At 46.5% G+C, this 26,777-nt stretch overlaps 4 protein-coding genes across 4 annotated transcripts; 1 reads left to right on the top strand and 3 right to left on the bottom strand.

Annotated features, from left to right (window-relative positions):
- Window positions 1–677: 677 nt before the first annotated feature.
- On the top strand, window positions 678–4,013 carry LOC127761274 (transcription factor bHLH110-like). The gene is made up of 7 exons (XM_052285545.1): window positions 678–1,051; window positions 1,147–1,801; window positions 2,013–2,138; window positions 2,249–2,320; window positions 2,440–2,505; window positions 3,237–3,281; window positions 3,406–4,013. Exons 1-7 carry the CDS (start codon window positions 696–698, stop codon window positions 3,580–3,582), a joined length of 1,497 nt encoding a protein of 498 aa, XP_052141505.1. The 5' UTR covers window positions 678–695; the 3' UTR covers window positions 3,583–4,013.
- A 2,362-nt stretch (window positions 4,014–6,375) lies between these two features.
- Window positions 6,376–8,052, bottom strand: LOC127761499 (uncharacterized). Its single transcript, XM_052285802.1, has one exon. The coding sequence runs from the start codon at window positions 7,780–7,782 to the stop codon at window positions 6,703–6,705; it is 1,080 nt and encodes a 359-aa protein (XP_052141762.1). The 5' UTR covers window positions 7,783–8,052; the 3' UTR covers window positions 6,376–6,702.
- Window positions 8,053–21,176: 13,124 nt separating this feature from the next.
- LOC127761730 (putative F-box protein At3g25750) lies at window positions 21,177–23,054 on the bottom strand. The gene has a single exon (XM_052286061.1). The coding sequence runs from the start codon at window positions 22,513–22,515 to the stop codon at window positions 21,382–21,384; it is 1,134 nt and encodes a 377-aa protein (XP_052142021.1). The 5' UTR covers window positions 22,516–23,054; the 3' UTR covers window positions 21,177–21,381.
- Window positions 23,055–24,454: 1,400 nt separating this feature from the next.
- LOC127763483 (amino acid transporter AVT3B-like) lies at window positions 24,455–26,543 on the bottom strand. Its single transcript, XM_052288196.1, has one exon. The coding sequence runs from the start codon at window positions 26,301–26,303 to the stop codon at window positions 25,035–25,037; it is 1,269 nt and encodes a 422-aa protein (XP_052144156.1). The 5' UTR covers window positions 26,304–26,543; the 3' UTR covers window positions 24,455–25,034.
- Window positions 26,544–26,777: the final 234 nt, after the last annotated feature.

Here is a 26,777-nt window from a genome sequence, read left to right as displayed (position 1 = left end):
AAGTCCACATGGTGCTGACGTGAAACTGTCACATACACCTTTTGAGTGTCATTAAGAGAGTGAAATGTCAATCAACCATGCAAGCACCTGAAGAGTTTTGGATCTAGATGACATACTTTTAACGAGTTTTGAGACCTTGATTTGTATTTTTTAAGTGTAGGGACATATATGACAATGCAATTAGTTTAAAAACTGCCGGTGAATTTTACTCATTGATACTCCAGCTAGCTAATGAATGGATAGGTAGTAAATTGAACCTCCCAGGATGAACCACATAACATCTCAATTCTCAAGTAGACTGATTGAAAGGCCCTTCAAGTAGCACTTTCAAATTCAGAAGTACCACCACCAACAACCAGATTGCTTCAAGATTTGCAAAAAAAAGAAAAAAAAGGTATACTTCTGAGAAAGGACAGGGTCGCTACCCTATACAAGCTAGCTATAAAAATTATATGCTTACACTAACGCATTTTAACTATGGCTGCTTCATACCGTGCATATTATAAATTGAAAAGAAAAGAAGCAAAAAAAAAAAAACTCATCAATGATGTCTTGCAGCATGCTTGCATCACGCCGACGTAAGCACATATCCTCCTCGATAACCCCACCGGAAAATATTCCAAGCGCCTACAAATAGGCCCCAGCACCAACTTTGGTCCACTCCACATTCCAATCCTCAGCTCCGAACCCATGCGATGCGTCTGCACGCCGGCGCAGTGCAACTCCAGTATTTCATGCCCCAGCAGGGAGCCGCCGCCGCCGCCGCCGCCGACCACCACCAGGCCGACTCGGCTACCGCGTGCAGCGCCTCCACTTCGCCGGCCGCCGCCGCCGCCGCCACCATGTGGGAGTATCATCACCAGCTGTCGACGCACGCGGCCTTGCAGCCCTCGTCCTCTTTTCCCTACAGTTACTGGAGCCCCTACTCCGGGTCGACGGCGCTCGCCGGCTCGGCCTTCGCCGCCGACTCCTCCTCGTCGTCGACCGACGTCATGCGTCTCCCGGCTGCCGGCGAGCACGCCCACGGACACGGCTGGAGCCACGGCGAACTGTGAGTCCTCTAATTAACAGCTCTGTCTAGCTCTATATATTTCATGCTTTGTGTAAATGATCGCGATTCCAACGCCGGTGAATTCCTCCTTTCAGAAGCAACAGCACCACCGGCGGCGGCTACAGGGAGAACTTCCTCGATCTGCTCGCGTCGAAGAACGTGACGCCGGAAATGTTCGAGGAAGTCCCCGCCTCCGAGCACTACAATGTCGCACCCGCGGGGACGACCCTGACGACGACGGCACGGTCGTTCGATCATCATGCTCGCTCCGACGTCTCGCCGATCAAGTACGAGATCGCCGGCTCGCCGCTGTACTTGGGTGGCACTAACACCGTCCTCCAGGTCCAGGACATGACCATGATGAGTAGCACGCCAGCATGCTACGGCGAACACCACCACCACCACCATCATCAGCTGACGAAGGATGGCAGCTGCAACCATCAGCAGCAGGAGCAGCACGAGCTTGCGATTAGCCCCATGGCCTCATTTCTGCAGCAAATAAGCTCCGGCAGTGCTAGCGTTGGCGTGCACAACAGTAGCCTGGATTATTCAGGCTTAGGAGATCAGCCTGACAAGATTTGCTGCCAGGACGGCCGGGAAATGGAGGCTAGTCCTTTTGGCATGAGGAGCTTGCCGGATCTTGGGTCATTCGCCGGCTACACGCCGGCCATCGAGTCGACGTCGGTGCAACCGTACATGAGATGCGCCAATTCGTCTGACAGCAATCGACAAGAACAGGAGACTGTCCCGGTAAGATTCACGTGCCATTTCATACCCCCAACATAAATAGGCCAGTGAGAATAACTGAATAAGTGCAAAGTAGTCCTATACGTAGTACTAAAACGCCGCTTGTAGTACGTAGTACTAAATAACTGAATATATGCAGTTTTGTATCTGCATATGTGCGCGTGGATTTTGAATCATGTTTGTGGCGTTGTGCTAATTAATTATCTCGTTTCAGGCAAGGAGTAGTAGCAGCGGCAGTGGAGCGGCGGCGACTGATCGTAAGAAGAGGAAGTCAGAGGAAAGGCAGGAAAGCACTGTCAAGAAGTCCAAGCAAGAGGCTTCCAAAGCATCACCTCCTAAGGTAACAACACATAGAAGACAAATGGAGTATTTGATATTATCTCTGAAATCGTCAGACCATATATTCAGTATTTGAACGAACTGATCGTTTTAATTTGGAACCAAATGCAGCAACCAGTGCCTAAAGTAAAGCTAGGGGAGAAGATCACAGCACTTCAGCAAATCGTTTCGCCGTTTGGGAAGGTATGTAGGTTACATATGTCTGCAATTACTACATTGGTTTTTCTTCTGCAAATAGTGTGAAACTGCAATTCTTCTGTATAATCTAACTCAGCTCCCTATGCATTGCACCACATGACCAGACGGATACAGCATCGGTACTGTTTGAAACGATCAAGTATATCAAGTTTCTGCACGAACAAGTACAGGTAAAATTCCGTTCCTGCAACCATCCCGACATGCAAATTATGTATTAGCTCCTATATTTTTTTTTCGGGGAAATAGGGAATATATTACTCATGAGAAGCTTCCTCACACACCATATGTGAGATAAATTAAGTTACAAGAATTTTCAGGCCAGAGCTCCGAAACAGACTCGCACCAAGCCTTATTTCCTAAAATATGGCTAATACTGTTTTGGCTCCTATGGCCCTCGATGAATTTAATCTCTCTATCTCCTGATAGCAGGTCCTTGACCTCACGGATTAAAAAGGTTAGGTACTAGCTCCTATATTTTGACCTAGCTATAAATCTTCCAGAAAAGCACATGATTTTTGTGACCACCGTGACATTAGTAGTAAAACGGAAGTGTACTACAGGTGAGCAGCGTACATACACACACAAATCCTCGCGTGTGGTATCTTCAGAGATGCAATGGATCATTTGCAGTGACTGTTTAGCTGGTTCCATATATGAAAAATTGACCCGGTAGTGCTCCCTTTCGTCAGTGGGCTTCCTAGTCACACCCAAGAGCAAAGTAGAGAATGTTTCTCAACTTGTACTGCCTCTCAACAGCCACGAAAACATGAGAAAAGGACAGTACGTGTATACAGCATCAGCATGCATGTTGCAATCATTTCGCAAAACGACCCCTTTTGAGCTCTCAAGCCGTGCTGATTATCCTTCCTCTCATCTTCCTTTTCTTATACTATGTGTGCAGTTGCTAAGTGAGCCGTACACGAACTCCAGCAGGAGCAACAAGCAGGTACATGATTGATTAAGCTTCAGAATCTCTTGTAGCCGACAGGCTAGCTAATAATCAGAAATTCAGAACCAGTACTGTGAGGCTAATAATCACAAGCTGCGTGTGGTGAAATGTTTGATTTCAGGGTAACAGCGTTCCATGGGGAGATCAAGCAGAAGCGAGCAAGGGAGAGACGATGGAGCATGACCTGAGGAATAGGGGGCTTTGCTTGGTGCCTGTCTCGTGGACGCCCGAAGTGTACCGGGATGGCAACGCGATGGACTACTGGACGCCGGCGTACCGGGGCTGCCTGTACCGGTGACATCTAACTGAAATGCAATTTGTTTGGAGAGCTGAAGATTCTAAGACAGCTAATGAGTATTCAGATAGTGAGATTCCAGAGAAACTAATAAGTCCAGCTTTTAGTTATTATATTAGTTCATTTTCTGAACTCTGCGGCTAATGATTCTCAGAAACCGGAAGAGAATAGGGGGTCTCCAGCTCCCCAAACAAAGGTAGTGTACTAGTGTTAGCTGCGAGTTTCTTCTAATCGGTATGTAGGGTGTGGCGCACGTACGACGCGCGGCTCGTCCAGGTTACATAGGGGAGGCGAGTCGTCTGCTTAATTATTCTATATGTGGTGCGGTGCTTTGTGTTTCTGAATTAGCATGTAATTTGTTTGCTAAAGCTTGCTGATTTGTAATGTGTGCTGCGGATATTAATGATCTGAAAAATCGACTTGAGTTGCTGACACTTCTATTACTACTTTAGTACGGCACCAGAGCTAGCTCTTTTTTTGTTATTGTGTTTTATTGATTGAGGACAAAGTACATTGATAGCTAGTTTTGCATAAAAGCCCCTAAGTGATGGTCAAATTACACTTCAAACATAGCATACGCAAAGAAAGACCTAATAAAAAGGATACAGAAAAATAACTAGATCCTTACAACGACCACATCAACGATGCGCCGATCCTCACGCACAGCGACGGTAGAAGCAGAAAAACCATGGTTAGGTGCAATTGGTAGAGTCGATGAGCATACCCTAGACTAGTCTCCTGACAGAGATTGAAGCCACCTTAATCCATAGAAGAAATCATCCGTCACCTTTTGCAAAACTGATGTAGGAGACGGGGCATATGACCATCGTAAGTGTGGTAGATGGAGCAAACAGCCTACACAACCTTCTGTTCAACGAGTTAGAGGACAAGCCTTCGTCCTTCAATTGTAAGCAAAATAACAAAACTCCGAATTGAAGGCATTGAAGGTGAACCCAGTGTTTACTGAACAAGAACACCGATGAGATCGGCCATGTCCATCAAGTTGAGAAAAAAGAGTCGAACACCAGCAACTCTTTTGAACTACATAAAGAACAGGATAGACCTGACTAAATCTAAACTATTTTTATTAGTGGAGAAGGGACCGAACCCTCCTCCCACAACAACGACCAGGATGCCGCCGGAGAGAGAAGGGTGACTCTTTTAAAATAAATAAAGAATAGGAGATATCCGACTAAATCTAACCCCCAAGGCCGATAATCAAGAAGCCGCTGGAAAAGAAGGAAAGTGGCAGGGAGATTGAAGGGCTATTTTTTATTGAAGCCAAAATGTAACCTCACCAATTTATTTGTATCTTGAATAATAATATTGTATGTTTGGATTGAAGCCAAATCATTAGTAATGCCCATTAACAATTGGACACTAATCTAGAACTTTCTTCTCTATATCATCAATATTTGACTTTATATTGGTAGCAATTTAAATATGTACCATGCATTTGTACGCTAACAAAGAATTAGTAGTACCAAAATATATCAAAAGTTTGACGCTACTGAAGATTTAGTAGGGTAAAAAATCAAACAGGCCCAAAGTTTTTTTTTTCGTCTAAGTCGATCGCCGCCTTTCGCTAGAGCCGTCGAGGCTAGCGCTAGTTCGAGTTCATTAATGTGTGCGGGTCTGGGACTCATGGTGGAACATTATCAAATCAAAGTTAAATTAAATGTACGATGCGTTCGCGAAAAAGAATTAAATGTACGCTTCCCCTGGAGTGTAGGGCCTATCCATGATTCTCAAATGGCCCAAATTCTTGGACCACGCCCAATATTTCTGGGGCTGATTCTGTTAAAAGAAGCCTTAATAAGTGAGCTTGTTGTTATCTGGCCCAGTCCATGAAACATACATGGATTCAGGCATGTTAGTACTTTGATGGTTGGACCACGGTTTCGTCATCGAGAAATGTTGCGAGCTGAAACATCAGAGAACCTTGCGTATCAGACTACAGAATCCAAAAGGTAGGTGTTTTGGAGTGCCCCGGAAGGCCCGAGGACAAGAGATGCAGCAGTCGTCTTCAGCTCCTTTTCCTTGTGGACAACACTGATGTTTACGGGTACTTGCCTCGGTTCAGGGCGTTGCAAACCGAACGAGACCCACATTTTTATTTCTTAATTACATCAAGCAACCGCAAATGCACTAAATAAATGAACACCTGCTTATTCCAGCAACAGGGTTTCTTCATAATTCAGCATCTCTTTCCAGCTACCGCTATCATGGACGAGTCAGCCACGGCTATGCATACTGATTCTTCACTTAGATTTATCGATGAAGAAGAGAAGATTGAGGAGGAAGGGTAAAGGATTTCAGAGAATTTGATGCTTTGTTCATCGCCGCACATAACTGATCCCATAATTATTTTCCCTGCCGCCCATGCGTAATCTCCTTATCATCCTTTTCTCTATCTCCTTATTTTGCTGTCAGCTCTTTGCCCCACGTACAGGAATCAGGAATTGCACATCCATTTCAGGACGATTTCATCCGCAGATGGGCTATCACTGCTTGTACTCGAGCAATCACATCACAAAAGCTTCACCACAAATTCAGACGTTTGAGCACAACCAAGGCCAGTAGGCCACACATTTGCGGCCTCCCGCACCTATTGGCGAAATGTGCCATCAACTTGATGCAAATTGATATCACCTTGGCAGACACTGATATTACAGAAGTTGACCAAAAAAATCCATAACGTCATGTATATCCATGTCAATTATTTGGGTATATCCATAAAAAAATCCGGTATAATTTTTTTCCAGGAGCCATATGTATGAACTGAAGCAACTCAACTTTAATATAACAAAGACATAAACCTTTATTCAAGTGCAACATTGACAGTGGACATCGAAACTTAAAAGTTCCCAACAAATACAACTGAGGAAACTAAGCTTCGTGGGTGATATAGTTTCAGAAATAAAGATATTTTAATGGACAAAGATGTACAAAATAAAAAATAAACAAAGAACAAGATATTAAACAGAATTATTGATTTCCAACTTTGCTGAACACCCTGCTGATGCAACTGCAAGGGTAACGAAGAATTTACCGAGACCGAGGCAGAGATTTGTCGATCACGAATGCTTCAAGAACCACCAATCCGGCAATCTCTGATTCCGTTCATCCTTCGTTCAAGCTTGGTATGATCCAGGAAGGCGTCTCGCCGCGGAGGGCCATCTCCAGCTTGTTGAGGCGGCAAGCGAGCTTCTTGGAGCTCCGGTGCTCCAGGCTGAACACCGACACGCTATACTTCACCGTGGTGGAACGCCGATCATTCACCTCCTTGGTGGTCACGGAGTAGATGGTGTTGCCCTCGAGGTTCTCGAATCCCGCGGTCTCCATGGCGAACCCGTGGAGGGAATCGACGAACAGGGCGCGGCCGCCGATGCCGGTGAGCTCCTGCCAGGCCGAGTCAACGCTGCGGTGATCCACCCGAAAGACCTTGGAGAAGTCGATGTCGTCGCCGAAGAGGTACATCCACTTGGACTTGACGAGAAGGAAGAGCTCGTCGCCGGCCACCGCGATGCGCGCCTCGGAGGGGAGCTCGACGGCGGGCGCCGGGATGACGGCCGCGATGGCGAGGGTGAGGGCGTCGACGATGGTTGTGCGGCAGACGTCCTCCTCGAAGACGAAGAACTCGCCACCGGAGTAGTTGATGCTGCTCGCGTTGCAGTCGGCCATGGCGGGGATCGGGGCCCAGGCGGCGGCGGGCGGGTCGGAGGCGTAGAAGAGGAGTCCCTCGCCGCAGGACGCCATGACGCCGTGCGGCGACCAGTCCCAGGCCAGGTCGTCCGTCTCGGCGAAGAAGGCCGGGAGCGGCGGGAGGGCGCAGACGGCGCCGGTGAAGGGGTGGAGGAGCGACGCGGCGAGGTCAGTGGGGTCGATGGCGAGCGTCCACCCGTGCGGGGAGGCGTAGAGGCGGCGGCGGCGGCGGCGGTGGTGGGCCTCCGCCGTGAGGGCGGGCATCCGCAGGTCCGGGTAGAGGCGGTCCTCCCGCGGGCAGAAGAAGAGCCTGGAGGGGGAGGACGGGAGAAGCAGCCACGGCGGCTGCGGCGGGGGCGCGGCCGCCGCCCCACCCGCCGCCGCGCGCCAGGAGGAGCAGACCGACCGGAACCGCGCGATGTCCCCCAGCTCGACGAGGCCGCCGGCGATCTCGGAGAGGAGCTCCGACGGCAGGTCGGACCAGCCCGTTGCGGCCATGGCGACGACGAACCTGGTTCGGAATGACGTTGGGCGGTGAAGGGATCGCAGTAACCGCCCTCGCCGATTTATTCGCGAGTTGGGGACTCGGCGTGTGGGGGGGTGGGAAGACGTGGCGCGCGCTGCGCCGTCGGCGGGAGGGAACAAGAACACGCTGGTGGCTTCGCCTCCGTGGCCGCCCCGAGGCGTCGCGGGGTGGGCGGGTGGCGTACTGGCGTGCGCTTTGGGGGCTCGGGTTCGGTGGCCGGCTCCTCCCCTCTCCTGCAGCAAACGCCGTGAGGTTGTGTGTGACCGTGTGCCGCCCATCTGTGTGTGCGTGCTTCGGGGCATCGTGGCGATGGGCTGGCAGAGCCAGATTGGCTTGTGTTTGGGTTCGGCGTCCTCGTGGAGGCCTCGCGGTGAGCCACATGCGCTTTCCTTTTGGGCCTTCCAGATGGCGATGACGTACGCGTACTCCTTGCAAGAGTTGGCCCGCAGTTTTCTTCCTCTGATCGTAGGAAACAAAGGCCTGTTCTGTTTGCCTCTTTCCGCTTGGGCCCGTTTTGGATAACGCAGAAATTTCAGCGGAAGTCTGAAGAACTTCACAGCGATGCGCGAGGGACTTAAGTGAAAGTCGGATCTAAATAGGGTCGTATTGTTCTTGCACACGATAATGATTGTACATCACTCTTTTTTCTTTCTGTAGGGCAATACCGGGAATTCCTTTCGCGTTTTCACACATTTGCACCAGCAATACACCGAGAAATTAAAATGAGAAAGGAGGCATTTGTCATGATATAACAAATTCGTTAATTTATAACAAGAAGAACACCTCTAAAACATGTGGAACCTCTCACATCATATAAAACCTAGTTTTTACGGTCACAAAAACAACCCTCCAACACTATACATTATTGTTGCCTCACGCTAACAGCAGTCGGATTTCCTTGCTCGCCTCAATTGAGTCGTTCTTTCCAATCTGTTAACCATACCCATTCCGGTTGCCGGCTCCTCTCTACTTAGGTCTTGATTCCTCAATCCTCATCCCCTCACACAATCCCTATTTAAAACTCTGACTTTCACTAAACTAGCTGGGTGGCCCACGCAATTACGCGGCTAGAACCCAAACAAAATCATATTTTTTTTAAGTATGATTTTACTTATAATTTATTAAATAGCTATCTCGTTATCTTAAGACTTTAAAAAGATCAAACCTTATCATCCTCATGTTTTCTTTATTTGCTTGCTCGATCTACCACTATTTCTATTCATTCTCCTCGGGACCTTTAAAAGTTAGATCTTATAGTTTCTTAGAGTTTATTGTTTTATTGGGTTTCTTTTTATAATTTCTAGATGTCTCGTCAAACGCTGTCATTATACTCCTCTACGGCCCATCCACTGTCTTTTCTCTTTATTGTTATTGGGATTTTAAAAATCGAACATAATTATCGTTCAGGTTCAATTTTATTTTCTAAAAGTCTCGCCAAACCGTCAGCAGCTATGGCTCTCCCGCTGCCTCCCTTCTTTGTTGTCATTGAGATTTCAAAATCGAACATGATTTTCATTGTTTTTATACTTTTTAAGAAGTTCTAAACCTTTAAAATTTGGACCTTTTAGTTCTTAGAGTTTATTGTCTTGCTGAGTTTTATTTTTTATAATTTTTAGAAGTCACTTCAAACGATGCCACTATACTCCTCTACAACCTATCCGCCGGCTACTCTTTATCGTCATTGGAATTCTAAAAATCGAGCATAACTATTGTTGGAATTCATTTTTTATTTTCTAGAAGTCCTGCCAACCGTCGGCGGCTCTGCAACTATACTCCTATACACCTGTAAGTTCAAGTGACTTAATTTGGTTTCGGTGATTAATGACAAATCTAATTATATGAGACTAACGTTTTTATGAGCCTTTCTTTGACTAGTCTTATTTGGATATGAAAGTAAAAATGATGGGAGGTATGTCTTAAATTTCACATATTCTAACTTGGTCTCTCTTGTGGATCCAAAATATAGTGTGAGCTCCCTCATTGATCTTGATTGATTATGTGCATATGCATTCCTTCATATCCATATGTATGCACATCTTGAGGGGGAGCTTATTCTATATTTTGTTCATTATAAGATCTCTACCTTGATTTGAAATTATCTTTCATCTCATCTATTTGTATTATTTATATCGGATTATTATCTATCACAAAAGAGAGAAAAGATTGAAAGATCTTGGATTAAACAATTTGTGTAATTGTTACTTTGGTGATAGATGATAAACCGATGTTTATGGGATTAACCTCTCTTTTACATAAGTTTTCAACAAGGTTATTTCCCGATAATGAGATGTGGTAGATATGCATTCTTTGGTGATGGACCTTAATCATGACAAGGATGAAATTCATGGAGATAAAGCGATATGTATCACTTCTTATCTCCTACTTTTTGATAGGTTCATATATATGATTTCCATGTTATTGTTATATAAGTGTGAGACTAATGTTTACTTGAGTCTTATCTTATTTAGTCTCCTTTACATTGAGAACATGGAGATCATGAAGGTATGTGTTTTTTTATTTATCTTCATCATTACTACATATGCCTTCTCTATGTGTATAGGATAAACCCCCATTGGTTCTTCTTTACTTATGCATACACTTGTCTCTCTTGTATATTTCTTTGTATGCATATACTTAGGGGGAGCAAATCCTATACATTTATTGTGCATGTTTTAGATCCATGTTGTTCACCTATTATATATATCGGATCTTTGCACTTGAGCTTGCATATGAGTATATGACACTTATGATGTTAATGAATACACAACAAACATATCCATATCTTTCATATGCAACCGGTTGGTCACCAAGTGGAGGATGCCAACCGATTTGTTGGGACTAATGTTTTCCTTTGAGCCGTGCAAAGAAATAGATCTAATTGCGATGAGGCTAATGAATGACACCATGGGTTAATGGACACCAAGCCAAGGACATTGTCATGTTGGCAAGAATGAAGTCAAGCTTGTGATGAGAATAAAGTCTTGACAAAGGATGGTAAAGACCTCGGCATAAACATGGTTCAACCGAACGGTCACAAGTGTTGATGTTGGCTCAAGCATTGACCCCAAGTTGGATGGCGCAAGGCAAAGACTTGGAGCTAAGAATGTTTTCTTAGTCTTTTTCCCGGTCTTGGTGTTTGGTGTAGACCGGATTTACTAGATAGGTGCCGTACTATCAAGAGGGGTCTATGAAGCGAGCATGTGAATGATTTTGTGCCATATTAGTTCATATGCATATAGGTGCATTTTGTGGGCTTGTCTAGCCAAGTGTGGTGAGTTTTATCAAGTCCCAAACAAAGAGAGAAGTGGGCACATCCTATAGGTTTGGGTAGCCTCATGTGGTTATGTCCAGTGGAGTATCCTTTGGAGTGTGAGCCATTTCTCCCTGAGAAAAGTTGTGTTTCTTGGATGGATTGTTCATGGGTTGGATAGCCCTTTGAATAAGCTTTTCATAGAGTCCGAGAACGCCAAATTCCGAGATCCGAGTCAAGAGATATCGCCGTTTTACTAACGGTTGGTTGTGCTGAAAAGTGACCTGCGGTCTGACCGTGGACCTTAGGTCGGTCTGACCGGGGCTGTTAGCCGGTCTGACCGGCGTGGTAAGGCTGGTCTGACCGGGCCTACTGGTCTATTGCACTGGTCTGGTTTTTGGTGGCGATACAGAGCCGCCAGAGCCGCAACCGGTCAGACCGAGCCGTGGATGGTCTGACCGGCCACTTCACTGCGGTCTGACCGGCCAGGTTGAGTGGGCTCAATGATTGCCCTGTAACGGCTAGTTTTCTAGCCGTTACAAAGTAGTCCGGTCTGACATGCCACTCTATGGCGGTCTGACCGGCAGAGCACAGAGTTGGGGATTTCGACTCCAACGGCTAGTTTTGGTGGTTGGGGGTATATATATCCACTCCCCAGCAGCAAGGGCAAGGTTTTGGCACTCCATTGCATTATCTTGAACCCTTGCAAGAGCTCTCACACCCTTGTGCACTTAGTTTATCTAGTGAGGTGTTAAAGAGTGAGTTAAGCCAATCCAAGTGCATTGCTTCATTGTTATAGCTAGTGTGGCACTTGATCATCCTCGGCAAGCATCCTAGACTTGTTACTCTTGGAGGTTGCCGCCTCCTAGACGGCTTGTGGAGGTGTTGCCCGGTAACCTCTCCGAGGAGATTGTGGAGAAGGCCCGGCGCCGGTTGTGAGTGGTTTGGAGTTCACCACCTTCGGAGTGAAGGAAGAACTACCCTAGTGAACAAGGCTTTGGTAGTCCTCTTCGTGGGCCGGCTCCCGCCTTGCCCACCCCTTGACGAAGGGGGCGTGCGGTGGCTTCGTGGTTGAGCGGTAGAGTTGGGCTCGCCTCTGAACGCGCAGAGATGTAGCCTAGAGGAGGGGTGAATAGGCTTTCCTGAAATTTTCTCAACAATCGCAGCGGTTAAATTAACAGTGCCCGGAACCTCCTGGTGAAGAACACCGGAACTTCCTGGCAGAGATGAGCAGCCCGGAACTTCCGGATTTCTTGAGCCAGGAACTTCCGGGCAACAAAGAAAATCAAAATATGGGGAAGCAAAACAGGTCCTAGCTATAGACAATCAGGCACAAGGTTGCACAAGATGTAAATCACAAGATACCAGCAGATTCAAACACAGATCATGCACAAGAGAGACAAAGGCGATTTTTTCCCGAAGTTCGGATCACACGGATCCTACTCTCCGTTGAGGTGCTCAAAGAGCCGGGTCTCGATTAACCCCTTGCCTCACTTATGCAAAGATCCCAGAAGAAGTCCACAGCCTTCAACTCAACACTTCTAGGTCATTTTCTAGAATTGAGTGACCACCAAGATCCAACTCACAATTCCTTCTAGAAAAGACCACAAGTGCAAGTTGCTCTACCTAGGACAACCTCTGAAAACTCAGCACAAGAATCTTTACTCACTTACCTCGTTTCCTTGCGGAGGTGAGGAAAACCTTCACAAACTTTCTCGGGACATCCACAAGATCTTTGGAAGCTCACGGGCAACACCTAACCATCTAGGAGAAGATCTCCAAGAGTAATAAGCCCAAGTGACTGCCCACAAGGTATCCAAAGTGCTCAAACAAACATAATCTTCAAGCCATCTCCAAAACACTCCTACACTCTAATCTAATCTCTCAATCTCACAAGATAGGCTGTAGATTTGAGTGGAGGAAGCAAAGGAAGTTTGGGAGTGGCTAGAAAACCCTAGAACATGAAAGAACTGAAGTGGAATGGCCAAAATGTGACCTGGGGATGAAATCCGTATATATAACGGCTAGGTGACGTCATCTAGCCGTTACTCACAAGATTGAACTGGAAACCTGCCAGGAGGTTCCGGGCAAAAGTGCCAGGAACTTCCGGGCAGCACTTAGGAAAAATCTAGCTAAACTTCGGTACCCAGAAGTTCCGGCCAGAACCTCCGGGTAGCCCTCTCTGTCCCGGGGAGAGAATAAACTTTGGTGTCCGGAGGTTCCGGCTAGAACCTCCGGGTAGGCCTCTCTGTCCCGGGGAAAATCATTTCCAAAAAAAAAGTTCCAAAAACCTTTAGACTCATGGATATGACTAAGAGCACTTTGTATACCTTGGAACCACACTTGAAACCCCTCTTAATAGTACGGTTTTTCCTAAACTCAATTTCGAAAGAGAAAAACCTAGTCTAATCACCTTCGATGTTTTTCGCACTTAGGAACATTCAAATTGGGGGGTCTCCTTGCATTCTTAGCCATCACAACTTGCTTTGGGACTAAACTCCTGTGAATAAACTTGATAAACACGTTAGTCCCCTTTAACCACCTTGTCATTAATCACCAAAACCCACTAGGGGTTTAAGAGCATCTTCAGCCTCAACGGGGATTAGGAAACCGGCGAGTTTCCGAACCTCGGTGAAAATTCCTTGTCTCTTGTCTCCTTTATTTTGTGCAAATTTACTTTGAGCATGTTTACATACTAGACTTTATTTGTGCTATTATCACCCTAGGCTTGCAAACCTCAACATAGGCTAGCTTCTTTGTGCACTTACTTGAGACGAGTTGATTTAGGTTTTGAATTGTACAAAACCATTTTGATTTACGCTTCCGCATACAAAACTCGGTTTTAGCCAAAAGTTTGAAAAACCGCCTATTCACCCCCCCCCCTCTAGTCGGCCTCCTTGATCCTATAACACCCCGCCCAGTGCTTCTCCTTTTTATTGTCATTGAGATTTTAAAAATCGAATATGATTATTAATGGTTTTTTTTTTACTTTCTAGAAGTCCCGGCAACCGCCTTACCCGTTTGCTTCATTGCCTACTTATCGTCCCTCCTTTTAATTGTAATTAGGATTTTATTTGGTGTTCTATTAACAATTTTTATATGTCGTATCAACCGCCACCACTATACTCCTTTATAGGCCTGTTACTTAATTTATCTCGTCATGTATTTTAGATGGTCTTTCTTTCAATAGTATTTATTTTTATCACCAATTTTAGTTATTTATAAATTGTATTCCTAATTGATTTTTTTTCTTTTTCTAATTGCAGAATTTCTTTTTTTGTTTCAAATTTTAATTAATACCGTATAGTGTTCTACTAATTTTTTTATTTTTAAATTTCAGTTGTTTCAAAGATGTATTCCAACTTAACTCTCTTTATTTTTTGTAATTTTGGATATTATTTTATTTTTATTCTAAATTTTAATTAATATCGTATCGGGTTCTGATATGGATTCTTCTTTTAATATTGCTTATTTTTAATTCCAAATTTCAGTTAATTTTAAATTGTATTCTTACTTGAACTCTTCTTTTCTTTTTTGCTAATTTCAGATTTTATTTATATTCTTATTCCAAATATTAACTAATCTCTCTTTTCTTTTTGCTAATTTCATATTTTATTTTTATTTTTACTCCGAATATTAACTAATCTCGTATTGGGTTCTTGTATGGACTCTTTTCTTAATATTCCTTATTTTTAATTCCGAATTTGAGTTATTTTTAAATTGTATTCCTATTTGGACTCTCCTTTATTTTTCTAATTTCGGATTTTATTTTATTTTTATTCTAAGTATGAATTAATCTCGTATTGAATTCTTATATTGACTCTTCTTTCAATATTGCTCATTTTGATTCCGAATTTCAGCTATTTTTGAATTATATTTCTACTTAGACTCCTCATTTCTTTTTCTCCGATTAATGTGGGAATTTTTAGCCCCCACAGAGAACGTGGTGCCTTTCTTTCAAAGCTGTTTTAATAATATAATAGATAGATAGATAGGGATTTGGGATTCCTGCGTGTCCGTCCTCGGCCCCACGACCCTCCACCGCCACGGCGCTCTTCTCTCTCCACGGTTGCCCTACAATCCTCCGTTGCATGTTATTGTACCATCCAGAACTACATCTTCTCTCTATATACTCATTGATAGTTGTGCCGCTAACAGTTGTGTGGATACGCGATTTTTGCTAGGGCTGCCATACCAGTCACCATTATCGCCAGTCACTTGCTCCTACATAGGCGTGCTAGCGTGGTGTTAGCCAACTGCCTCCCTTGCTCTCCCACCTATTTAGACTGCACGTAGGAGGTCAATGTGCACGGGTTATGTTGGTGATCGATTTGCTTGGAGTCACTGGGGCTAACAGTATGAACCCGACCGCCATGCTCGATTAACACACACAATAAATGCAATCAGGTATGCCAGTTTCTACTTCCTACTTAATTGTGTTTTTTTTTGTTGTGCTTAACAATTCTTTGTTGCTTTCACTTCTACTAACCTATTATATTAGGCTCCAGCAAAATGTTCAGATTTGTTTGTTCTATGTAAATGTTTCATCTACCAGTGACACAGGTTTTATCATCAGAGGGCATGCTCTTGTTTTCTAAAGCACCACAAGCATGTAGGCAAGCAATGAGTAACTTGCTAATATTATCTTTTTTTACTGTATAAGACCAACATTGTAGGTTCCTACGGGTCCATGAATAGATTGTTTGGTCTAAGGAATCAACCCATTTAAGATGGATGATTCCTTATAGGATATCTCATAAAATTGGTGGATGATTTTATTCATAACTATTCAAGTTAGCATATGTTTTTAACAAAAAGTGGCGATAGACAAACCAGTTACATTTGTCAAACCAATACATATATTCTCAGTGGTCAATTCATCATTACGTTCCTCAAAACAAAAACTTTGCAATTTACACATCAACAAAAGATCATGTAGGTTACAACATGACCAAGTTCATTTATTATGCCGCTTTTCTTTATATTGCAAATACGCTTTGGTTAATGCCCAAGAAAAAAGAGCATGTACTCGGATGCACCAGAAGTAAAGGAAAAATTGGTTGTGATGCATCCTTACAACAAGATAATTTGGGATCTACATGAACTTATCACTCATCGATAAGAATTCCTTGACAAGCCAATGATTTTGGTTTTTCTATATCACTCACAAGCATGCTACTTGCAATATATCATAACATTTCTTATCAATAGTGTGGTAGATAACTTGCAATTCTTGTGACTAAAAAAATGTGATATGAACATAAGGCAAGTAAAAAAAATTTAATGTGGGGACATTTTCACGTAATCATTCTGTCAATGGGCAAGGCCAAATAGACCATAATCCGGTGAACCCTGCATACTTTGGCGTTTGGCGGGGCTTACGGTTGAGGCTTGGCAGAATTCTTACTGCAAAACGATGATTTACCTAGGTTTGAGTCTCTCAGAGGATAACAACCCTACTCTTATCTTTCTTTTTTAAGATGGATTGGTCGATCGAGTATACGAACCCTAAATCTCCCTGCTCTTGTTCGTCTTCTCCAGCCGTCATCACGCTTGCTTTGCCAACTGTGACTCATGTCATCCTTCTCTGGTTTTGGCAATGGGACAACCCAGCTACCCTCTAATTGGACGGCGTAGTGAATAGTGGATGCGCGCGCACACATGCACGAGCGCTCGCGTGTGTGCGCGCGCGCACACACACAGAGAGAGAGAGACTCGCACGATTTCTTAAATCTACCTTCATTAAGGCACTTTGACATGTTGTCCATAGTGTGATGTCACTATTGGTTACAGCGACAAGGCACATAGATTCCGTGCTTTTGGTTACAACGGGGTGTGGGGCCCATAGAGCTCCAGCATGGCTCTCTCAGCCCTGCTTTAGCCTAGTAGGGCATGCTATGCGACCAGTCCTGGCTTAGCCAGGGACAGCCTCCAACTCTCCTGGCCATGTGTCTAACCTCGATCAGGGATGTCGTGCCCCTTGGAACCCGGGGATGTTTTTGAGCGTCATCCCCTGGGCAACCCCATATGCCAACTTCTTATCGTCCATTCACACGTCGTCCCATGAAATATCTTTTGGTGGGTCGGGGGAAAGAGACCCGGTGCCTTAACTCTAATCATACGCATTTTTTTTGTATGTAGGACCCCAAGTCTGTGACGGTCACATTTAATCAAGATTCACACGAGGCAAAACATAGTATGGTGTCATGACATTTGTCTAGCATATGTTTAGTTGTTTGATACATCTGTAACACCACGAGCATGGTATTGCATCATAGGCATACCAAAACTATTGTCATTTTCAAATATACACGTCAACACAAGTGAGCATGCCACATCACGAGGAAAAAAAGGCAATATGTTGTGATGCATTTTTTTCCACAAACACTAATGTTGTGATACGGTACACGCTCTAGAGATAGGTGTGCCATGAGAGGATGGTCTCCGTGACATGTCAAATGCTCCAAATTTTCAAACAGCACGACATGCTGGTGCCATTAACTAAAATAGTATTTTTCGTGGTGTGTTCCTTGATTCAAAACAAAACAAAAACCTTCCATACATGTTGATAAAATTTGATAAACTAGACAAGGAAATCAAATTTATTAAACAGAAAAGGAAACACAAGTAATTTGGTTCTTATTGTTTTTTTACACAGAAAACCAAATGCATTTCCTTATTTCTTTGCTAATCATCCACCCGGAGCAATTAAGCACATCCACCTAATTTTTCAATCAAAATTCGAAGAAAACAACTACAAGGGACACCGCAGAAACCAATGGTGCCCTCGGGACGTGTCTTATTCAGAGGGGCACAATCCGGGGACAACCTAGGAGTCCCTGAACGTGTTGGGCAGCGGCATGACTCTATTGACCTTTTTGTCCTCCATGCTATACCAACAAATTAAAGGAACCTATACTTCCCACCAACTAACCACGTCCGCTTCTAGTGCATAATGTAGACACAATCTCACCTCAGTTCGGAAGTGTCGTTAGGCTCCAGCGAGAACCCATGCATGTACTTGTCAAAGAAGAGCATGCGGACCCTAACGCTCTCCACCTTGGCCCACATCGTGGCGGCCTCCTCGTGCTCCTCTAGCTCGTACACATTGATGTATTGTGAGAGGAACCTATTCCTGATATTATAACCTTGTCACATTCCAGTTGGATGCATTGACACCTGGGTTCAGTACAAAGGAACAGCACAAGTAAAGTGAAATCGATTAAAAAAACATATTTTTGCTATAATACCAACAACACAATAGATAGGTTAATACCAAAAACAACACAAGCAAAGTGAAACCGATAATAACATGTTTCTTACTACCACAAAAACAATACAATTGGTCGATATATTGTATGAACCTAAGTATACCATGAGCGAAATACACACAAAATGTTTTACTTTCTTTCAATTAGCATAATAATGGACCGAAAGGTAAGTTATGACAATAACAACACTAGCACTTTCGGCAAATTCATGTGTGCGAAAATTGCATACCTTTGAAAGCATGACACATAAATTATTTTTTCTTAAGTAGCATAGACAAAACATGGTAGGTACACGAGCTATAATTTGTTTGGTTAAAATGTGCACCGTAGAAAAGTTATTTTCTAGTAGTAGTTTCTAAGATGGCACCCTACCGTAACTACTCTACTATTTTCAGACATTAATGATGATATTCTTTTTAACAAATTAACAGAAGTATGTTAACGCCACAGAAAAACTAGACACAGAAAACAAATTTTATTAAACATAAAAGGAAACACTTGTAATTTGGTGCTTATTGTCATCTGAAATAGAAAACCAATGCCTCTCCTTGTTTCTTAGGCTAATCGTCTACTCGAAGCAATTAAGCACATTCACCTAATTTTTTAATTGAAATTCGGAGAGAAAAACTACAAGGAGCACCGCAAAAACCAATGATGCCGCCAAGACGCGTCTTATTCAGAGGAGCACAATCCGAGGACAACCTAGGTGTCCCTAAATGTGTCAGGCAAAGACACGACTCTATCAACCTTTCCGTCCTCCATGCTATACTAACAGAGGAACCTGTACTTCCCGGCATCCAGCCATGTCCGCTTCTCATGCATAAAGTAGACGCAATCCCACCTTGGCCCCGACGTGCCATTGGGCTCCAGCGCGAACCCATGCCCCTACTTGTCAAAGAAGAGCACGCACTCCCCAATGCACTCCACCTTGGCCCACACTGGTGGCGGCCTTCCCGTGCTCCTCTAGCTGGTACACGTTGATGTATTGTGAGAGGAACATATTCATGATATTAAAACGTTTTCACATTCCGGTAGGATGCGTTGGCATGTGGGTTCAGTACAAAGAAACAACACATGTAATGTAAAATCGATAAAAACATATTTTAGTTATAATACCAACACACAATAGCTAAGTTGATACCAGAAACAACACAAGCAAAGTGAAACCGATGAAACACATGTTTCTTACTACAACACCAACAATACAATTGGCCGATACATCGTATCGGCCTAAGTATACCATGAACAGAATACACACAAAAGTTGTTTGTTTTATTTTGATTAGCTTAATAATGGACTGAAAGGTAAGCTTTCAAAAAAAACAACACTAGCACTTTTGACAAATTCATGTGTGCGGAAGTGAAATATCTTTAAAAGCATGACACAAAAAAATTTTTTTTTTCTCAATTAGCATAGACATAAAACATGGTGAGTATACGTGCTATAATTTTTTGGTAAAAATGTGCACCATAAAGTTATTTTCTAGTAGTAGTTTCTAAGATAGCATCCTACGTACCATGACCGATATGTAAACATTTATACTAATAATTTTTTTCTCGAATCAATGGAAATATGTTAATACTGCAAAAAAAAAAGACACACAAATCAAATTTTATTCAACACAATGGGAAATACATGTAATTTGGTGCTTATTGTTGTGTGACACACAAAACCCAAAATTTATCCATGTTTATTAGGACAATCATTCACCCGGAGCAACTAAGCACATCCTCCTAATTTTTGAATGGAAATTCAAGGAGAAAAAACTACAAGGAGCACCGCAAAAACCAACGACGCTGTCGGGTCACATCTTATTTGGAGGGACACAATCTAGGGACAACCCAGGTGTCCCTAAACGTGTGGACTAGCGACACAACTCTATCAACCTTTCTGTCCTCCATGCTATACCGATAAAGGAACTTGTACTCCTCGGAATCCAGCCACGTCCATGCATAAAGTAGACGCAATCCTGCCTTAGTCCCGACGCGCCGTTGGGCTCTAGCGAGAACCCAAGCCCCTACTTGTCTAGGAATAGCACGCGGTCCTCAATGCTCCCCACCTTGGCCCACACCGTGGTGGCCTTCCTGTGTTCCTCTAGTTAGTACACATTGATGTATTGTGAGAGAAACCTATTCATGATATTGAAATTTCTTCATCACATTCTAGTAGAATGCATTGGCACGTGGGTTCAGTACAAAGAAACAACACATGTAAAGCAAAATTGGTAAAAACATATTTTTGCTATAATACCAACACAAAATAGCTAGGTTGATACCACGAACAACATAAGCAAAGTGAAACTGACAGAAACATATTTCTACTACAACACCAACAATATAATTGGTCGATACATTGTATGAGCCTAAGTATAATATGAACCGATCGAATATACACGAAAGTTATTTGCTTTCTTGGGATTAGCTTATTACTTCCTCGGTTTTACAATGTAAGTCATTCTAGTATTTTCCATATTCATATTGATGTTAATGAATCTAGATGGATATATATATGTCTAGATTCATTAACATCAATATGAATGTGGAAAATGCTAAAATGATTTACATTGTGAGACAGAGGGAGTAATGAACTGATAGGTAAGTTGTCACAATAACAACACTAGCACTTTTGACAGATTCATGTGTGTGAAGTGAAATATCTTTAAAAGCATGACACAAATTATATTTTCTCAACTAGCACACAGATAAAACATGGTAAGTACGCGAGCTATAATTTGTTTGGTAAAAATGTGCACCATAAAAAAGTTGTTTTTTATACCACGACCACCACTATTTACAAACATCATTTTTTTATCAGACCAATAAAAATATGTTAAAGCCACAAAAAGTTAGACACACAAATTAAATTTTATTAAACATAATGGAAAATACATGTGATTGTGTGACACACACAACCCAAGACCTCTCTCATTTTTCAAAGACCAATCATTCACCCAGAGCAACTAAATGCATCTATTTAATTTTTCAATGAAAATTCAAGGAGAAAAAACTACAAGAAACACCGAAAAACCAACAACATCGCCGGGACACATCTTATTCAGAGGGGCACAATCCGGGGACAATCCAGGTGTCCCCGAACGTGTCGGGCAGCGACACAACTCTATCGACCTCTCCGGTCTCCATGTTATACCGACAAAGGAACCTGTACTCCCCGGCGTCCAGCCATGTCCGCTTCTCGTGCATGAAGTAGACGCAATCCCGCTTCAGCTCCGCGGCGCCGTTGGGCTCCAACGAGAACCCGTGCCCGTGCTTGTCGAAAAAGAGCACGCTATCCCCGACGCTCTCCACCTTGGCCCACGCGGCGGCGGCCTTCCCGTCCTCCTGCAGCTGATACACGTTGAGGTAGTAGTCCTCGGCCGACGTGGCCACCACGCTGTCGCGCGGGAACAGCACGGCCCTGATCAGCTTCCCGCGCGACTCCACCAGGTAGTCCCCGCAGGAGACGCCGGCACCGGCGTCGGCCGAGCGTGGCGGCGGCGGCAGGACGGACTCGACGGCGCCGGTGGAGGCGTCGATCACCAGCGTCTCCTGCGCGTTTGTGTTGACGTAGAACCGCCCGCCGTGGTACGCGCGGTGGCCCATGTCCTGGCGCCCGTCGACCAGGGTCCACTTGGTATCCCCCTGGCGGCAGTACCCGAAGTGCCCCGTCCTCGTGGATGCGTTCACCACCAGGGGAGCGCCGCCGCGGCGGCGGCCGTCGGCCACGACGTGGACGACGCCGTGGCGCCACTGCGGGTACGGCGCGGGGGGCAGCGCGAGGCGCTCCCCGGTGAGCGGGTTGTACAGCGCCGTCGTGGAGAGGTCCACGGTGGTGACGAGGTGCTCCTGGCACGCGCCGCCCATGACGAGCCAGGAGCGGCCGCCGTAGCCACGGACGCCGTACGTCCTCCCGGAGCTAGGCGAGTAGAAGCGGAAATGGACCCTCGCCTGGAACGCGGACCCGCGGCGCTCGACGACCCACGGCAGCTGCGGCGGGACGTCGGACAACGGGGCGGCGTCGCGCCACGCGCTGCATACCGTCCGGAAGCGCACGAAGTCGGCCGAGTCCGGCAGCTTCTTGCAGATGAGCGGGAGGAGCTCCGGCGGGAGCTGCGTCCACCGGTCTTCCACCGCCGGCGCCGTCCCGCCCGCGTCACGTCGCCCGGTCTTCCCCGGCGGCTCCCCCATTCCACGAGGTTTTAGTTGTCGCTCTCAACGCCGGGTTTATGGTGGCCAAATTAATACGCCATTTATAGGTGGGCGGCTGGTGATAGGATAAGGATCGACGATACACACGCACCCCGGACCGCCTCGCCGGCTACCGGCTCCCAGCGATTGCGTCCGCGTCGCCCCGTCTCGTATCGTATCTTTCTTGTGGACTTTGCCCACCCACGTCCCCTCCCACGCTCGCCTCGCCGGCGCCGCTTGATGGTCCACCACATCATCACGCTCCAATGCTTATCTCCTCCGTCCCGCCGCCGCGGCTCGTACGAGCCGCGACCCCCGAAACTGGCAGGTGTTTCCTCGTGCCCACCCCACACGCCGTCACGCGGGGTCGCGTACAGGTACAGCGTACAGCGTACGCGCGGCCGCTAGCCTCACGTACTACTAGGTGACACCATGTGCTAGGTGAGGAAACGGAGACGTCCCGCGGCGTCACGCTGTGTCGTGTCTGCACTTGGCTCGGCACGGTGATTCTGCCCTTTTGTCCTACTCTCCACGGGTGGGATTTGTCCGCTTTTACAGCGAATTCGTGGAACGCTTGCCCCTTTCTTAAATGGAGGCAAGCAAAGTGGTGGGCTGGAGAAGACCTGTACAGCACTAGTACACCACTGTATTCCGGAAACTTGCCGTGTTGGAGCATAAAACTGTGCAAAATCTCTCGTTTGCTCGACACGCGGACTCCGCGTCTAGCTGGTGCTCCAGTGAAAAGTGTGAAACCAACTGGATGGATGGTCGTGTGTTCGTCACCCTCTTGCTCAGGAACATTCCTGAAAAGAACACAGGGAAGAAAATAGTAATCGGGCGGGTCAGACTGATACCTAACCTGCTAACCACGCGGTTAATTAGGTTGACGAGACTCAGAGATTGCCTGAACGTAAGAACATTCCTTTTCTGCGACTGATAGGATTGGGTCGGATCGGACAACAGTTAACAAACGTAGCGCATCAGCGCCAAACAATTTGGCCCAACTCTGGTAACGTGAGAAGTCCAGGTTGACAGCCCATCTAGCGTCAAGCAACGGCCCATATTCTCCTCGTACAATCCGAGCGAAGCGAACCGCTTGTCCTGCAAGAGATGGGCCGGACACGGACAGTAGCCCGGTAGCAGTGCAACCTAAAGCATCACAATCCCTAAAAAGCAGGTTTGCCGTGTCCGTGTGCTTCCCCCTCTCTGAAAACATAAGCCATGAAAAAACAGCCGTGTGTATCGGTTATCCTGCCAATCGAGCCACACGACCCGGCCAGGGAAGCGATAGTCACCGGAACACAGTCATCTTAGAAAAAAGGAGAGTCGATCGGAGACAGCTATACCTACAATTAACATGTCGTCAACGTCAGACCGCCGTCGCTGTCAGGAAGAGAGAAGCAAATTGCAATACATCATCATGAAAAAAAGGGCCCCAGGAAACCCCACCCTGAAAACGAAACGAACCCAAGAAAAGAGCAACTTGTGAGCCGCGGAGCATCCTCAGCCGAACAAACGACGGAAATGTTGGGTGAGAGCACCGCCTCAAGTTCACGGATGCAGATCAATTGGCTCGTCGTCTAGACCTTATCCGATGACAGTAACATCTTGGCACGGTCGCATTGGCTTATCATTACTCAGTACTTATATATACGGTCACTGGAGGATAAGAAGAGAGACGAGAAAAAAACAACGGGAAAGGCACACGGGAAAAGATAATAAAGGATTCTTCACCTGATTAGGGAGAACGATTGATCAGGAAATGTAGAGATGCCCAGAGCAAAAGAGGAGAGTCCGCTTACGTTTTTCTTTTTAACTCTGAAATGTTCCACGACGTCAGATATTTCGACATGGAGGACGCGGTTTGCTCTTGTCTGAATCTAATTTGAGTTCTTTCGTGATAGAATTATATGTGCAACATTGGTAATAACAGGCAAGCTGAAAGAAGATTCGATATTTCGATTGGTAGTTGGGGCATTACAAGTTTACTTGCTTGGGACAAAACAGAATGAACAGAATAGAATGTATACTTTGCCAAGTCGTCCCGATTGCTTGCCTTCCTAATTGACACAACCCGCAGTACCGCACACAAGCTGCAACCTCAACTAGACACTTTATTTATCAACTAAATAGGCTTAACCTTAGACTGAAACTTACTATGTCCTTTCATCGATTCCACCGTGCAATGCAGCAGCTGAAACATCCAAGACATACACATAAATATTAACTGACACGAGTAGCTATGGGAATCTGTCGTTGCAAAACCATACAGATTTCTCCATGCCATCCACGCTAACTTGTACAAACCATCTGACTTGTAATCGAAAGAATGCGGCCGATGCACGCTGTCCATGCCCAAATCAACAGCAAGCTGAATTGGGCATTGCCCCTCTGATCGACCGATCACCTTCTCTGTACACGAAGAATGCAACCAGCGTACCTGACAGGCTGACACCCGCGCGCGAAGCAAATGAGCAAATCAATCATCGGCGCAGCTATCCGTAAAGATTCTCCAGAGATTAAGCGCTGGAGGAATGGAAGATCTGCAGCAGGGACGTGTAGGTGCCGAAGACGGCGAGCGAGAGGCCGAGCAGGACGAGCAGGACGTCGCTGAGCACCCCGGGCCAGGACATCTCGGCGCCGAACACCTTGAGGTGGAACGAGGCCGGCAGCACGAAGCCGAGCAGGACGCAGACGCTGCTCCCGACGAGCGCCAGGAAGTCGGTGAAGTTGGGCACGTACATGGCCGAGAGGCCGACGGCCAGGACGAGCAGCCACCGCAGCCACCAGCAGTAGCGTTTGCCGTGGAGCAGCCGCTCGGCGACCTCGTACACGGGATGCATCATCACCGGCATGGTGAAGAAGAGGTTGATGCACAGCCCGAGCTGCACGGCGGCCGAGAGCCACCCGGTCCCGAGGTTGGTGGTGATGATGTCGCGCGTGGCGTCGCCGAAAGCGATGTACCCCATGGCGCCGAACAGGCCGTACATGACGGCGATGAACCCCATGGATAGCCCGAGCGTGGTCCCGAACTTCTTCTTGTTGGCGGCCTCCGCCTCAAGCGGAAGGACCATGCCGATTCCCTCGAAGGCGTACACGGACACGCCGATGCCGTACAGGATCGCGCTCAGGCCGCCGAAGGCGAAGACGGGTGGTGGTTTGGCGAGCCAGACGGACACGTCCTCCCCGAGAACGACGCCCATGGCGCCGAGGTCAACCACATCGGCGAAGATGCTGAGCGGCGCGAGGAGCGTCAGCGTCTTGATGGAGTTGAGCCCGAGCTGGAACGGCAGCATGGCCCAGATGAAGAGCGCCTTTGGGGAGAGGAGCGCGTTGGAGGAGGGCGCGAAGACGGGGTAAAGGTGCGCCATGGTGTTCGAGATGAAGATGAGGTACCCGACGCAGAAGCTGGCCTGGCTGAGCACCAGCATGGTGTCCACGGCGAGGCGCCCCGGACCGCGGAACACGGCGTCCCCCAAGTCCCCAAAGGAGGCGATCTTCGGGTGCTCGTCGGCGAGGCGGCGGCGGCAGGCGACGAGCAGCATCATGCAGTAGAAGGTGAGCGCCGCGACGGAGAGCAGGAGGATGGACCCCGCCGCCCACCCGGTCCGCGAGAACGTGTACGGCAGCCCCAGCACGCCGGCGCCGACCACCGCGATGAAGACGTTCGCGAAGGTCTTGGGCTGCGACGACAGCTTCCCGGCGCCATCTCCACCGTGGTGCGGCAGCAGAGGCGCCGGATCCAGCAGCCGCGACGACGACGAGCTCGCCTCGTTCCCCAATCCCATGGCGACCACTGCCCTCCCCCAAACGAAAAGCACGAAGCAATCAAAATTCAGAACCACCAACACCACCCCAAGCGACGGCACGCCGACGCCGCGATTGACCGGATTTCCTCTCCTCTTCTCCGGGCGCGACTCGCAAAACACCGAAACGAATCCGGAGATCTCGCGGAGTAGGAAGGAATGCGTGAGTGTTGGTGCTCACGGCCGCCGCGGGATGGAGGATCTGATTATTGCTGCAGTTGCTAGGAGGCCCTTTTTGTAGAAGAGAGGGAAGCGAGCCATTCCGCCGAAAATATCCTGGACCTGGTCCATGGGCACGTTGGAGTCTGTGCGCCTCATGGGCCCACATGGAAGCGTGTCCGGCGTATGAGCTGTGCCTGCGGTAGTAGCAATTGCCACGAGTACTAGAGTGAAACGGTACAGGGCGGCTATGCACGGCTGGCAATTTCTGTCGTTTTATTAGTGTTTCCCCCGTAT

Source organism: Oryza glaberrima, chromosome 2, assembly GCF_000147395.1.
Source record: "Oryza glaberrima chromosome 2, OglaRS2, whole genome shotgun sequence".
NCBI lineage: Eukaryota > Viridiplantae > Streptophyta > Magnoliopsida > Poales > Poaceae > Oryza > Oryza glaberrima.
The sequence above is the reverse complement of the archived record's forward strand: the minus strand, read 5'-3'. Positions and strand labels throughout refer to the sequence as shown.

Excerpts from the sequence above, each read along its gene's own strand:
- LOC127761274 (XM_052285545.1), top strand. The coding sequence starts at position 696 with ATGCGTCTGCACGCCGGCGCAGTGCAACTCCAGTATTTCATGCCCCAG. Across the intron at positions 2,506-3,236 it reads TTCTGCACGAACAAGTACAG|TTGCTAAGTGAGCCGTACAC; the intron begins GTAAAATTCCGT and ends CTATGTGTGCAG. Across the intron at positions 3,282-3,405 it reads CCAGCAGGAGCAACAAGCAG|GGTAACAGCGTTCCATGGGG; the intron begins GTACATGATTGA and ends GTTTGATTTCAG.
- LOC127761499 (XM_052285802.1), bottom strand. The coding sequence starts at position 7,782 with ATGGCCGCAACGGGCTGGTCCGACCTGCCGTCGGAGCTCCTCTCCGAG.
- LOC127761730 (XM_052286061.1), bottom strand. The coding sequence starts at position 22,515 with ATGGGGGAGCCGCCGGGGAAGACCGGGCGACGTGACGCGGGCGGGACG.
- LOC127763483 (XM_052288196.1), bottom strand. The coding sequence starts at position 26,303 with ATGGGATTGGGGAACGAGGCGAGCTCGTCGTCGTCGCGGCTGCTGGAT.